Consider the following 15,925-nt stretch of genomic DNA (forward strand, 5'->3'; position numbering starts at 1 on the left):
GGAGGAAGTGGGAGAGGAGATGTTGCATTGTGCTAAATTGTGGTCAATGTCATGAGACAAAGTGTATGTGATCTGCTGTATGGACAGTGTATTTGCTCTGTAAATTTTCACCCACATCACAATAAAAAAATAAATAATATAATAATAATTAAAAAAAGATATAAAGTACATGCTTTTGGAATTAATGCAAATAACATGAGTATTTCGTTTTCAATCAAATGGACTCTATTATAGAGTTTTTCTTCTTTTGCTTAGGAAGAAACCCTTTGCCCATCTCATAATGTTTATTTCCGTGACAAAATATCATATGCTTCAATGCAAAGGTAACCAATGCAAGGATAATATAGATCCCAGTAATCTCATATTTGCAACTAAATTAAAAACAAAAACAAAAACAAAAAAAAAAACAGTCAACACTTACAAAATGCTTATTTAAGGGAAATAAATAGTCACTTGTGAGAATGCTGTAGAAGTAGAGTAGGCATTGTTATAAAATGAAAAACTAATTTATTTTTCAAGTACATTACAAGGTGTAATCCATCCAGATTTACACTTTGTAAACTGTAAAAAATTTTGTAAAAAACCTAAATATATACGTATCCAACCTATGTTCTGTGCCATAAATGTGGTGTCTTGTGAACCAAGTATATATATTTCAAGCTGAATAGAATTTTCTACCAGTGTTTTGACAAAGGCTGTATTAGTAGCCTATGTAGGGAGTCAGGCTCCACAGAGAGCAATGGTTAAAATTTGCATCCCAGTCAGGTTAAAGTATAAATACATTGCAGTTCTCTTTCCATGGAATTTTCTCCATTCCTCTTATCACTATCCAGGGTAGCACTTATTATCATCATCCTAGATTACGTCACCAACAGTCTCTAGGATTCCAATCTTAATCTTTACAGAAAAAATAATCTTTTATAACACTGAAGCTATCATGACTTTTAACAATGCAAATCTGATTGTGCTGCTTCCCAACTTAAAAACAAGTTTGATAGCATACTTTCAGCATCCCTTTCTTTCTAAACAGGCCCCTGCTACCCCATGAACCTTTCCTCAGGCCACTAGACAGTTCTTAACTTACTACGTGCTCTTCTCCCAAGAAGCCAAATTCTCTTTCAGAGTTTCTGCACATGTTGTGCCTTTTAACTAGGTCTCTTACTAAAAATGGTCAAGGGTCATTGACTACATGTGATTTTTACTTTAGGCATAAACATGAAACTTTTATTCCTCCATAAAACAAGACTCCACTATAAACAAATAAATGGAAACAAAATGAAACTCGCTGCTATCAAGTCAATTCCAACTCATAGTGACCTCCATTGGGTTTCCAAGGCTGAAAGTCCTTACAGAAGCAGATTGCTCCATCTTTCTTCCATGGAGTGACTGGGGGGTTCGAACCACTGACCTTTTGCTTAGCAGCCAAATACTTTAACCCCTACATCAAACAAACAAATATTCTATCTCAAAGTTGTATCCCTAGAACTTTATCCAAGCCTCTTTTTCCCCTCTTCCCATTGATCCAGAATGCCAAGCCTTCTGACTTGGGTCTTGCAATTCATTTTAACTCTTTGTACCGTTTTTCCTGATCTGTATGTTGTTTATTGATGCTTTCTATCCAAGTTAATTTGTTGACAATAGCAAAATGGGTGATCTCATATTCCTAATATTCCTTCTGCATTCTACTGCTTTATTCCTTATATGTCATAAATGCCCATTTTTTTTAGAAAAAAAATTCTAACCATAGAGTTTCATAGCTGTTATTATTACTTTTTTAAAAAAATTACTGGAAGTAAATAATATAGTATTAGTTATAATACTGCTATGTTCACAACCTTTAACAATTACGGCAGTTTAATGCTTCAAGGAGTGAGAAGTTCCCTTTTCCTTAAGCAATATGAGAATGTTTTTAACAGCAGATTCTGGTTGATAGTATTTTCACCTTTTTTCAATGACTGTTGTGGGAATTTCAAGGCTGGTAGGACGAAAGAACAATATCTTGGCAAGTGAACTATGTATCCTTTAATTTGTATGAAGATAATGTCCAAATAAGACAAACTAACATATCCACCCAGTCACTTACTCACTCACTGACATACACCAAGGTCCTATCAACTTGCCACTTATTGTTTGTTCTTGTTGTTATGTGCCGTTGAGTCGGACCTGACTCATAGCGACCCCTCCTTGGGTTGCTGAGGCAGTATCACTACGTAAGTAGATTGTCCAACCTTCCTTCCTTCCTTATTGTTTAGGTGCTGTTAAACAAAAATAAAAGACTTGGTCCCTGTCCTTAAGAATCTCTAAAAAAAAGTAGTAAAAGACACATATGTAAACAATTAAAATGAATATGATGAATGCTAGAAAAAAGTCATCAAAATTCTGTTGTTACATAGAGAAGGAATAGGTAATTATTTAGAGAGCTCAAGAATGTGTTACGAAGGAGGTGACATGTGATCCTAAAGCATGAAAAGAAGCTTATCAAGAATAGAAGGAATGAAAAAATATTTCACATAAAAGGAGTAGTTTGTACAAAGCACAGAGATGTGTGCTAAAGAAATGTTATGAACTCATGAAATTTAATGTGGCTGGAGTAGAAATTTAATGTGGCTGAAGTATCAGGAACATAAGAAAAATACTACAAAATGAGGCTGGAGAAGGTGGTTAGCATAAGGTCGTAATCCAGACATTTTACCTGTGGGCAGCAGACAACACAAAACATTTTCAAGCTGGGAAGTCACATGAGGAGAACTGTTTTGCTGCATGGTAAAGTGTAAGCTTTTAATGCTATTAGTAAAAGGAATAAAGGAGCAGAAATACAGCCTTTCTTGAATACTTTCTATGTACCAGGCACTGATACACATCATTCACAACAATAATATTAGGGATATTATTTAGATCTTGGGCGCTCCGGTGGCGTAGCACCTAAGGCACTCGACGGCAGTGAGTTTGGTTTTTTGGTTTGGATTTAGATCTTTATTTTAATAGATAAAATTAGAGGCCCAAAAATACTCCATTTGAGAACATCTCTAATCTTCTGAAATTTGTACCCCATAAAGAAGTTATTCTTATTCCTCAGGGCCACAACCAGTCAGAAAACTGGGAGTGAAGAACAATGGGCCTGACCTAGAGAGGAAATGCTTATATTCTAATGAATTAATCATTCACATTTTACATATAATTAAACTAAAATTACAAAGCTGACATGCTGCCAATATATAATGGCTCTTTATGACTTCAAGACCAGATATGTGATAAACACTTGACTATATTAGGTAAAACAGTAATATCTTACACATATCTTTGCAACTAATGAACTAAATTCACTTAATCTAGTATTCATAACCCAAACAAAACTAAGGAAAAACATTATATAGAAAATTAAGTCACTTAACCTACAGGACAGTATAGCATATAGAAACATAGATTTAAATGTTTACCATTACATTTACAATGGTTTTGAAAATGCCACATAACCATTTATTAATTACATATGATATGAAGACTCTGAACATAAAAAAAAATCTGATAGGTATACAAGTATAGTGAATTCAAATAAAAGTTTAACAAGTACAAATCTCTGATTCTGAAAAATAACTCAAAAAATCACTTTTTGCATATTTTTCTAGATTCAAGTCAAGGTTCCTGAAGGGATTATTTGCATCTTTGTCTGTAAAGTAATAACAAAGACACAGGGCAAGTATGAAGTATGCTGGTTTACATAAATTCAAGCTTGGATTCTTACTTCTTTTGTATCTTAATACTTTCATCCAGACTCTGAACTTCTGAACATTTAGCATTCTAAATGGTTAGTGCTTGGTCAGTCATGGACACACTTGTATGTGTGATGGTGGTGTATGTTAAACTAGATACCTGAAAAAAGATGATAATCTAAAGTCTAATGTTGTAACACACACATCTAGTTCCTATTTATCAAATGATACAGCATTACGGTGTTCTTGAAAGACTTTTAGGTAAAAGAGGCTATATAATACCACAAGCAAAATCATCTAAGACGTAAAGTCAGAACTTTAGTGAAGGTGATAGAAACCCATGACAGATTCACAGCTAAGTCTTAAAATTTCAACTAGCCCTTTCACTGTATTTCTTTATTATAATGTAATACATAGTAGGAAATATACTTAACTCTGTGACCCAAAATTTGGGTACAAGTGTGTATATAAACACACTTTACAGATATATGTGTGTGTGTGTGTGTATCAAAACCCAAACTCACTGCTATCGAGTCATTTCCGACTCACAGTGACCCCTCTTTGTGTTTCCAAGGCGGTAGTGCCTAAGGTTTGTGATTGCTAACCAGAAGGCTGGTGATTCAAACCCACCAACCACTCCTCAGAAAGAAGACTGGGCAATCTACTTCCGTAGAAATATCGCCTCGGAAACCCAAACAGGGGTCGCTATGAGTCAGAAACAATTCGACGGCAGTGAGTTTTGTTACATACATATATATACACACAGAAACACAATTTTCACAATAACTAACAACCAATCAGTTGCTGTCAAGTTGACGCTACGTGTATCAGACTAGAATTGTGCTATGTGAAACATACTGTTATTTTTTAAGTCTATTTTGTTTTTTAAAAAAAACACTGTTCCATTAAACTAATTTCAGAATTATCTACGTGGGTCACAAACTGAAATTTAGTAATTCTGATGCCCTCCCATACCTCTATTTGTTGTTGTTGTTATATGCCGTCGAGTCGGACCCGACTCATAGCGACCCCTCCTTGGGTTTCCGAGGCAGTTATCACTACGGAAGTAGATTGCCCCATCTTCCTTCCGAGGAGTGGCTGGTGAATTTGAACTGCCAGCCTTCTGGTAGCAGTCAAGTGCCTTAGCCACTATGCTACCAGAGCTCCTATTTAGCAGTTTAAAAATTATATTATTAGTGATAGTCAAAATTTGGTGATGGGGAGAGGCCAAAGCCTATTTTTTCCCTTTATTTGCTGACAATAGAACACTCCTATGAATTATCAAGAGAGAGAAGTCTGAAGCTCTCAATGTGAGAGAAGCAATGCCATCTGCATGAATGCTTTATCTGAGTCCACATTAGCCCTGTGACTCACCTTTCTAGCCTCTGCATCCCTTTGGCTGGCACTGTAGTTTTCATATGTTAATTGTGATGAATCCACAATGAAATAGCTATCGCCTTCTAAATCAAAGGAACTTTTTCATTCACATCAGGAATCTACTTCCGTGGTGATACTGCCTTGGAAACCCAAGGAGGGGTCGCTATGAGTTGGGTCCAACTCGAGGGCACATAACAAGAACAACAACACAGACTAACTCAGGGTCCTCTATGAGGAAGAAAAATGTGGCAGTCTGCTTCCATAAAGATTTACAAACTTGGAAACCCAATGTTTTTCACTAAAAGTCAGAATTAACTTGATGGCAGTGAGTTTGGTTTTTTGGTTTTAAGTCAGAGTAGGTTCTGAGGGTTTTTTTTAAAAAAATTATTTTAAATATAATACACTGTTGGGAAGGGAAGGAGAAAAGAAATTGAGTGGCTGATCATTTTGTATTTAATCAAAGGATTTTTACAGTGTAAGTAAGTAACTTTTACATAACACAATAAATTATTAAATGTCAGTTTCAGCGCCTACAGCAAGGTAACAAGAGCTCAGCAAGTATTTTCTGATTTGATCTAAGGACCATGCTGCAAATCAACGATGATTTTACAATGGAAAAATATATTTTGTGTTTATGTTTATATTTTATTAACATAATAACGTTAATAATGTTAATATTTTATAATGTTACAATATTTCTCATTTTAAATTCACATATTTTTCTGGGAAAATAAAATATTAAATACTAACCATCAGCATCATGATTACAGTTACTTGCCTGCTTTGATCACTGCCACAAATTAGACTCAGGGAAGAAAGGATTCAATCGCCCTCTAGAGGTAATTTTGCTGTATTTATTCTCCAGGAGTCCCATGTGAAGTTGATTTTTTTCTTTTCACTTGATAGGCAGAGTGATATTTTGACTGTAAGTTTCTGAACTTTCATAATTGTTACATATACTTTGTGCCTTCCCTTCAGCTTCTATTTGAGATATTTAATCTTCACCATGAAGAATTATTTTAAGAAACATTCTCCTGTTCCCTAATTATACTATCAATGAAATTTTTCTGAAATTCTGTATTTTAATGCTTATACAAAATAACTGCAGCAAATATCCAATGATCAAATATAGACTTTAAGTAAAAGGAAATAATTCAGAATGGATGAGGCTGAGTTTTGTCAGTATTTTTTTTTCAAGTGAGTAATAGGTCAATGGGAGCTTTGGTGGCATAGTGCCTAAGGCATTTGACTGCTAACCAGAAGGGTGGAGGTTCAAACCCACCAGCCCCTTCTCCGAAGGAAGATTGGGCAATCTATTTCCATAGAGATACCACCTTGGAAACCCAGGGAGGAGTCACTATGTGTCAAATTGACTTGACAGCAATCAGCTTTTCTTTTTTAAATAGGTCAATTAATAGTCTAGAAATTAGAAAGCCAAATGATATTTGTCTGAATATTTTGTGTTCAAAATTAATATCAATCTTTCCTTTAAAATACTCTAGCTCATGTGCAATGACCTATCCTCTTTCTCTCATAAAACAAATACTTTTAGCTTCTTTGCAAAATTGATAACATGTAAGTGGAATTCAAAACTATCCAAAATACACTATGAAACATACTGTAATAGTATAAATGATTTATTTCTAAAAGAGAATTTATTTAAACCAAATGAATTTATTTAGTACCTAAACCCTGTGGGAAATTAAAAAACCAAAACAAAGATGGATTCCTAATTTAATTATCTAAAAACTCAGTGGGACAATAAATACACTCTACAAAGGTCAAAAAATTTTTTAAAGAATAATAATTGATCAATTATTAAAGCTGTCACATTTTGAAAAGTAGCCCCTTATGCATTAAATACTCATCCCAGAACTGGTAAGGAATGACTAGAAATTAGATAGGGGAATCAGGTGCAGAAGTGTATTCCACGAAGACGGACCATAACTTTCAGGTGCATGGTAACATAGCATGTCTCAGTAACTGAAGACAGTTTAGTATGACCTTAACCCAGATTATAAATTGGGGAACAGCAGGAGATGAGGTTGAGAAGTTAGGAGGGACCAAAGGAAAAATGATCTCAAATGATATATCAAAGATAGAGATATTGTAAACTATTTTCAACAGGGAAATAATATGATCACATCAGAGTTTTGGAAAGATTGCTAGCTGCTTTATGATGGACAGACTGAAGAGGTAAAGAGGTAAAAAGAAGACAAAGGAATAAGTTAGAGGATGTCTGTAATGATAAGGGCTTGAACAAAGGTAATGGCTCTGATAACTGGGAGGAGAGTAGAAGAAATTAGGTATGTTAAGAAGTGAAGTCTCCAGGTGTTGTTTATTGATAGACTAAGTGTGTGTGTCTGAGAGAGAGAGAGAGAGAGAGAGAGAGACAGATAGACAGACATCCTAAAGTTTAAATTCTAGCTTTGGTAACTAGATTGTGGTACCCTTGAAAGAGAAAGGTAATGATATTCTGAGTTGTGCATCTCAGTGCCACCTGGAGACATCAAGCAGGTCAATAGGTTTGGAATACAGAGTTCAGTACACAGAGAGAGGCCTATTAATTATCAGTGGCTAGGTGGTAAAAGGAACTTGGATGACAGTTCATCCACAGAGAGTCTAAACAGTAAGAAAAGATGAAGGCTGAGTTTGGGAATTAGCAACAGTTAATTATTGTCCTATCTTCCTGTTGAGGGGCCTATCTTAGTTAATTAATTATAAGCTTGTTCATGTTCATTTTGTATCTCTTCAATATGCAGATCAGAAAAATGAGGGTCAAGGAAGTTAAGTAATTTCATTTAAAGATATTTATATGTAGAAGTCAATGAGAATACAGGTTTCCATATTGAGCCCAACTCTTTACCATACAAATACTCTCTTTAAAAAAAAAAGAAAACACTCCAGTAGAGTCTGACCCTACTCATAGCGACCTCTCCTTGGGTTTCCAAGGCAGTATCACTACCGAAGTAGATTGTTTGAATTGCTAGCCTTCTGGTAAGCCGTCAAATGCCTTAGGCACTACACCACCAGAGGTCCCAAATACTCTCTTACCAGTATTGCATTCTTCTTTCCTTAATGAAATCAAACCCAGTGCTGTTGAGCTGGACTCACGGTAACTTCAACTACTAACTGAAAAGCCAGCAGTTTGAACTTACTACAAAGGCACTGCAGAAGAAAGGCCAAGTGATATGCTTCCATAAAGTTTACAGCTAAGAAAACCTCATGGAGCAAGTCTACTCTGTATCACACGGGGTTACCATGAATCTATCCTTTTCTTACTGCCTCGTAAATCTTCAGAAAGCAAGAATTATAAGATCTTTCTTGTAGCTATTTGATGGCAATGGATGTTTTTGTTATTTTTGTACATAACATCAACACTAAAATAATAGCTTTTCAACAATATAGATCCTTAAGAAATAAGACCTCATATTTACTCTTCATACATACTTTCTAAAATGTGTGGGAAACAAAGAAATGCCCAATTCCATTATTAGGAATAACACATTATAATATGTTTCTGTTGTTGCTATTTTATACATATCACCAAAACTAAGATAATATATTTATACAGATAATATTCTATGATGATTAAAGTTATGTGTTAAATTGGCTAGGCTATGATTCTCAGTGATTTGGCTGATACTATATAATCACTTTCTATTTGAGATCTGATGTGAACAGCCAATCAGTTGGAAAGAGAGTTTCTTTGGGGGAATGGCCTATCTCTAGCACATCTACCTCTCTCTCTCTCTCTCTCTCTGTCTGTCTCTCTCTTCTCCCCCTGCATTCTTCTTGTTGCCTGACTTCTAGCTATTGGACCATAAGCCTGCAGAAGTTTTCAGCTTGCCACCTACAGAATTTGTATTTGCCAGTCCTTGTAACCATAAGCAAGCAGAGGGCTCTAACCTGTCACCTGACCTGAAAATTTGGGGTTTACCAGCCAGCGACCCAGCAGAGGTCTTCAGCCTGTCACCTGATCCACTGATTTGGACCTTGACAACCAGTTAATTGTGTGAGACATTTCTTTCTTATTTTAATTTTTTATTGTGATTTGGGTGAAAGTTTACAGAGCAAATTCACTTTCATACACTTTGTCTCATGACATTGACTATAATTTACCACAATGCAACAGCTTCCCTCCTACTTCCTCCGCATAGTTACTTCTTCCCTGTGTCCCTCCCTCCATGCACTCCTGCCCCTTGAGCTCTCTCCCTGTGCATACACAGCTCTTCTATTCACCCATGATTGTTTTCTTCAAGGACTGTATCTATCAAGTATAAATATTCAAGTCATATGCCTGTCTTTTGTTTGGCTGGAAGCCACAGGTGTGGGTTCAATTCCAGACCTGAAGGGCAGCTAGGGGCCATAGTCTCAGTAGTTCCATCAGGCTCTATCAGACCAGCAAACCTGGTCCCTTTTTTTTTTTCAAATGATTTTGAGTTTTGTTCCACATTGTTCTCCCACTCTATCCAAGATCTCCGACATAGATCCCCCTCAGAGTGGTTGATAGTGGTATGTGGGCACCATCTAGTTCTGGTCTCACACTCGTATAGGCTGAGGATCACATGGTGTACCAGTCACTTGGAAAACTGTTTCCATGAATCTTTGGCTTTCTTCATTCTTCTTTGTAATTGTGTAAGTCATTTGTTAAAGTAAATATTTCTATATTTATATATATATGCTTCACTGGTTTTGCTCCCCTATAGAATCCTGATCACAACACCTTCCAAGAATATTATAGTTCCTTAGAAAGAAGACCCCAAATTTACTATTCACACATGCTTTCTGAATAGTCTGGGAAACAAAGAAATGTCCAATTCTACAATTACAAATAGCACAGGGTATTGCTATCAAACAGACAGAATGTTTACCTAAGACAAAAATATCTACAGCTATTCTTTACAGTCCTTTCTATATCTTACATAGCTGAGAATGGATTTTACAAGTGAACTCTACCATACATCCCAGAACACATTTTCACAATTACATCTTAAGGAAAGCAAAAAATAAGAGATTTCGTTGGAATACCTGCTTGGTTTGATTGTTGCCAACTTGGTGACTTGACAACATCGGTGGAAGTCAGAGGCTTGAAGGCAGTAGCAGTTGTGAAGCTGGCCACCCCTGGTTTGGCAGAGGCTGGATTTTCTAGGTTCTCAGGCATGCTCCGTATTGAGGTTATAGAGGAAGTCAATTGCTGAGGAGGATCTTGAATGCTGCTGTAAAGGACATAAGGAAACATTTTTTGGTGACATAGAAGCGTTCTAAATTGGCAATGATCCTTTCTTCTCCACCTCAATTCATTACATTTTTAAGTTAAAACAAACAAAAAATTAATCCGTTTTTAAGTAAGAAAAGAGTCAGATTGCATTCCTTTTATACTTTGGAAATAAGGTCCCTCATGAGAAACTAGTTCACTGAATAGCTTATATAGTCAATCCTTCCACATAAGCTAATTTTATCCCCCTATCACTACTCTGTATTTCAACATGTCAGAACAGTCATCTAGTTAAAACAATTAGAGAATCCCTGGTAGCATAATGAAATGGCAGATGTTTCCGATTCTTATTCCTATTCTTACACTCTTCTAGTATTTTATGAACGAAGTATCCCTGACATCTCATCTGTTACTCTTTCTTATTCACATATGCATTCATTCATTCATTACATAAATATTTAAGTAATTATTCCATGTCACACACTGTGATACTATCTATACAGTAGCAAAACAAAAGACACCTCTGTCCCAATAGACAGGACTACCCATTGTCTTCACCCAAATAGTATCATTTACTTAACAACAGGCTTTATATGTCCTGGTTACAATTTGGTTTACAAGATCATACGTCCTATATTACATATGTTATTTGTAATTACAAATACATAATTTCTAGACAAGGTAATAATTTGAAGAAACGTAAATTATAAAATATGCTTTCTGGAATGACACAATACTTTAATAGTGGTTATTTCTTAAGTATAATAATAGTGAATAGAAAAACTTCTTATAACTTAACTTTTCAATAAAAATAGAAGTAATGGTTGCTTAAGTGATTCCATACTCACAAACTCAATTCCTTCAATAGCTTAAGTTCACAGTTAGGAGAACTGATTGATACAATAGGGCACTAAATTAATGACTTCAGCAAAATAATTACCCTTAGTTATACTGTATAGGTAGAGATTATTTCATGGGAAAGGAAATTTAAATTCAAACATGTCCATTACATTGGCAAATGGACAAGAATGCCTAATCTCTCCAAAGCCTCTTGAATGTTTGATAACACCTAACATAGTATGCCTGACACTGCCTATCCTTAGGAAGATCTGCTTGTATGGTTGGCCCCTGCTTAGCATTTGGAGACTTGGCTGATAAACATTTCTGTACAGTGATATAACACCATCTGTCTGTCAATTTGTCATACTGTGGTGGTTTGCCAATGAAAACCTTGTAAATCACAACACAATACTGTCTGATACAGTGCTGGAAGATGAGACCCCTAAATTAGAAGGTACTACACAACAACTCCAACAATAGCCTCAAACATACCTACAATCAAGAATACAACACAGAATGAGGCAACCTTGTCCTGTTACGCATAATTTTGCCAAGGGTCGGAACCTACTCAACAGCAAATAACAACAGTGATATAAAACTTTCTCTAAAGGATAAGAGTGGCTCACTGTGCCCAAATAGTCTGTGCAAACGAAGTGGTTTATGTTGAATACCTTCTTTCCTTCTCAGAGTCTGTAATTTTGGTGCCTAAGTGATCCGACGCTAATAAAAACATATAAGCACTGAATCTCTTATGAGCTTTCCTGGTAGACAACACTTTACACATTTTTCCACAACTCATTGCTGGATGAATCAAGCACATCCTGTGTAATTCCACTGCACAAAGACTCCTGGAAACACGCACCTTGTTTCTTCCAGACTTCATCCTATATACCCTTTGCAGATGTTCCTCTGTATTCCTACACTGTAATAAATCTTAGTTATGAGTATAACTATATGCTGAGTCCTGTGGGTCTTGCTTGTAAATCATCAATCTGGGTTTGGTCCTGGAGCACCTGTGACACTCCGTATTTTTTTTCCCCTTCTTTTAAATCATAGTAAGCACACTTTAACTTTCTTAAAATATTTCACCCTATTCTTGTCCTCTCAAATCCAAGTGTAACAAAGCCATCACCTTATTTTATTACTTCCGATCAATTTAATGAAGAACTAAAACCTGCTTAATGTTAAAATATATTATGCAACATACAGTTTAAGCACATTAATAATTTTTTTAGCACAAATTAAAAATGGAAGACTACTTACTAAATGGCAATACTGAATGCAATTGTCAGTAAAGAAAACACAATAAAAATATTAATAGGAACAGTTCAATCATTATAGTACAGTGGTTACAAGCACCTTTTTAAAGTTTTGTGATGGGTAAATTATTTTAGTTCTTTCAGCCTTATGAGCTCTGGTGGTGTGATGCCTAGGGCATTTGACTGCTAACCAGAAGGCTGGTGGTTCAAACCCACCAGCTGCTCCATGGAAGGAAGATGGGCAATTTACTTCCATAAAAATTTACTGCCTTGGAAACCCAATTGGGGTTGTTATGAGTCAGAATCGATTGAATGCCAGTGGATAGTGGTGGAAGCCAAAGTAGCCTAAACTTTGTTGTTGTTGTTGTTACATGTCGTCGAGTTGGACCCGACTCACAGTGATCCCTCCTTGGGTTTCCAAGGTGGTATTACTACGGAAGTAGATTGCCCAACCTTCCTTCCAAGGAGTAGCTGGTGGGTTTGAACTGCCAGCCTTCTGGTTAGCAGTCAAGTGCCTTAAGCACTACACTACCAGAGCTCCTGGTTAACTTTAAAGGGGGATAATACTTAGCTTTTAAGATTTTCATGAGGCTTAAATAAGGCAATCATATGACAACAAAAGCACAAGCAGCAAAAGACAAGATAGATAAAAAAATATAAAATTAAAAACTTTTTTAAAATGCATTTTCTTGAAATATAATTTATGTACAGTGAAATACACAAAACTAAGTGACATGGGTCAATGTATTCTTTTTTTTTTTTTTTTTTTTCAGTGTTCCCTCTCCTCCCCTTCACCTCTGGCAACCAACAAAGAAACTTTCCTTCCATATATAAACCTTTCCTTGACCTTCCACAACAACAAACTAATTCTATATTTGTGCTTTTGTGATTGACTTATTTCACTCAGCATAATGCCCTCCAAGTTCATCCATGTTATGTGGTGTTTTTCTGATTCTACACTATTCTTTAGTGTTGTTTAGTGTTCCACTGTGTACCAAGCTATGTACCACAGCTTGGCTACCCATTCTTCTGTTGATGGGCACATAAGCTGCGTCCATCTTTTTGCTATCATAAATAGTGCTGTGATGAACATAGGTGTGCATATATCTGTTCCTGTCCTGGCTATCACTTTTCTAGGATATATACCTAATAATGCAGTTGCTGGGTCAAATGGTATCTCCAATACCAGCTTTCTAAGGAATTGCCATACTGCTTTCCACAGTGGTTATATCACTTCACAGTCCCACCAGCAGTATATGAGAGTCCCAATCTCTCCACATTTATTATTTTCTGTCTTGTTGAACTTTGCCATTAGTGCTGGGGTGAGATGGTATCTCTCATTGTTGTTTTGATCTGCTTCTCTCTGATGGCCAGTGATCATGAGCATTTCTTCATGCGTTTGCTGGCTGCCTGAACAGCCTCCTTGGCGAAGTGTCTATTCATGTCTTCTGCCCATTTTTTCAATTTGATTAATCCCTTTGCTGTAGAGGCATTGGAGTTTTCTCTAAATCTTTAGAGATAAGTCCCTTGCCAGATATGTAATTATTAACAAGTATCAATTTGCTGTTGTTATTTTGTTATGTGCTTTTCTGTGGTGTTGATTCCTTTGTTCCATATAATTTTCAATGTTGAACTTGTTTTGTTTATGAATCATGCTGCCACTTCTTTTGCTGCTATTATTTTAGTATTTGCTAAATATTTGTGCTGGTCCTCTTTTTCATTTTGATGTAAGGGTTTATAATTTTTCTTTGAGGTTACCCTGTGATTTATAGTTTTCTTCCCAAGTTTAGAACAGTCTTTTCTATCTTGTAATTGTCTTGACTTCCCTACCATTTAGAAGTTCTGAAACTACACAATTTTTCCCTCTTTTTGGTTTGTACTAGTCCTCATTTGTCAATTGATATCTGTGGTTCCCTGTTTACAATCTTGTAGGCTTATTTACTTTGGATACTTCTAAAACTGGGTTGGTTTTGGGTTATGTCATCATGTGTGTTAATGGTCAGTTATTGTTTGCTGTTGTTGCTTCTCTGTCCAAAGGACTCCCTTTAGGATCTCTTGTAAGGTTGGTCTGATTTTAAAAAATTCCCTTAATTTAAGCTTATCTGGAAATGTCCTAATTGCACCATCATATTTGAGGGACAATTTTGCTAGGTATATAATTCTTGGTTGGAAATTTTTCTCTTTCAGGGCTTTATATACACCATCCTATTGTCTTCTCACCTGCATGGTTCTGTCAAGAAATCTGAGCCTAGTCTTATTGGTTGCCTCCTGTAGGTAACTTTTCGTTTTTCCTGTGCTGGTTTCAGGATTCTTTCTTTATCTTTGGTTTTGGTGAGTTTGATGATGATATGTCTTGGTGATTTTCTTTTGGGGTCTATCCTGTTTGGGGCTCACTGGACTTCTTGAATGGATATAGTCTCATCTTTCATCATACCAGGAAAATTCTCTTCCAACAAATCTTTGATAATTTTTTCTGTGGTTTTATCTCTCTCATCCTGTTCTGGAATTCCAATTACAGGTAGGTTATTCTTTTTGATGGTATCCCACCTGAACCTTAGGCTTTCTTCATTTTGTTTTCATCTTTTTTCCTGATTGATCCCTTTCTAAAGAAGTATTGAGGTATTTGCCTTTAATCTCACTAATTTTTTCTTCCACTGATTCAATTCTATTCCTTTGCCTGTTCAATGTGTTATCTACTTCTGAAAATTTAGTATTAATCTTCTGGATTTCTCGGTGTAGGTTTTGTATCATTTCTAATTTTTCATTTATTTTGTCATTTTGTTTTTGTGTTGTCTTTCAAAACTATTCTAGGGTCTTCTCTTGTGTTTTCCTCAATTTTGTCAGTGTTTTCCTTGAACACTCTCTCAGTTTGTTGAAGGTGCCTAAATATAATTCTTTTGAATTCCTTATCAGAGAGTTCAAATACTGTGTCTTCCTCAGTGATGTATTTTGGATCTGATCCTGGTCTCTTGCTTCTCCTGCTTTATCTTGTTTCTTTGTGTGGACTGTGATGCTCTGTTGTCTCCGAGGCATAGTGATATTTTTGTGTTTATATTTAATTGGTGATTGTATGTTGGAGTGACTTGTCCACGATTTTTGTTTTCATGTTATCTATGTAAGCAGGGTATTGTGCTATGTTCCTCAATTCACTAGTTGGCAGCACTTATACAGTCACCACCTGTCTCTTTTCCTGTTGTCTGCCTCCTGTATGTCCCTGCCATCCTTGACAAATGGAGCCTATTTTTAGGTCCCTGGAATCCAGATGAGAATGCTATCACTTTAAAATCCAAAATTGTTGCTGTTAAGTGCCGTCAAGTCGTTTCCAACTCATAGCGACCCCATGCACAGCAGAACAAAACACTGCCCGATCCCGCGCCAGCCCCACAATCCCTGTTATACTTGAGCCCATCATTGCAGCCACCGTGTCAATCCATCTCGTTGAAGGCATCCCCCTCTTTCGTTGACCCTCCACCCTACCAAGCTTGACATCCTTCTCCAGGGAATGGTCTCTTCTTACAACA

The 15,925-nt window shown here is 36.1% G+C and overlaps 1 protein-coding gene across 1 annotated transcript in view; it reads right to left on the reverse strand.

The window, feature by feature from the left end:
* Positions 1-15,925, reverse strand: part of PDLIM5 (PDZ and LIM domain 5) — a 427,072-nt gene that overhangs the window by 123,375 nt on the left and 287,772 nt on the right. The window contains exon 11 of the mRNA XM_007956709.1: positions 10,119-10,306. Within this exon, the coding sequence (XP_007954900.1) occupies positions 10,119-10,306 (188 nt within the window). The remainder of the gene's footprint in view (positions 1-10,118; positions 10,307-15,925) is intronic.

This window comes from Orycteropus afer, unplaced genomic scaffold (genome assembly GCF_000298275.1).
Source record: "Orycteropus afer afer isolate SDZICR_OR568_19922 unplaced genomic scaffold, OryAfe1.0 scaffold00652, whole genome shotgun sequence".
NCBI classification, from domain to species: domain Eukaryota; kingdom Metazoa; phylum Chordata; class Mammalia; order Tubulidentata; family Orycteropodidae; genus Orycteropus; species Orycteropus afer.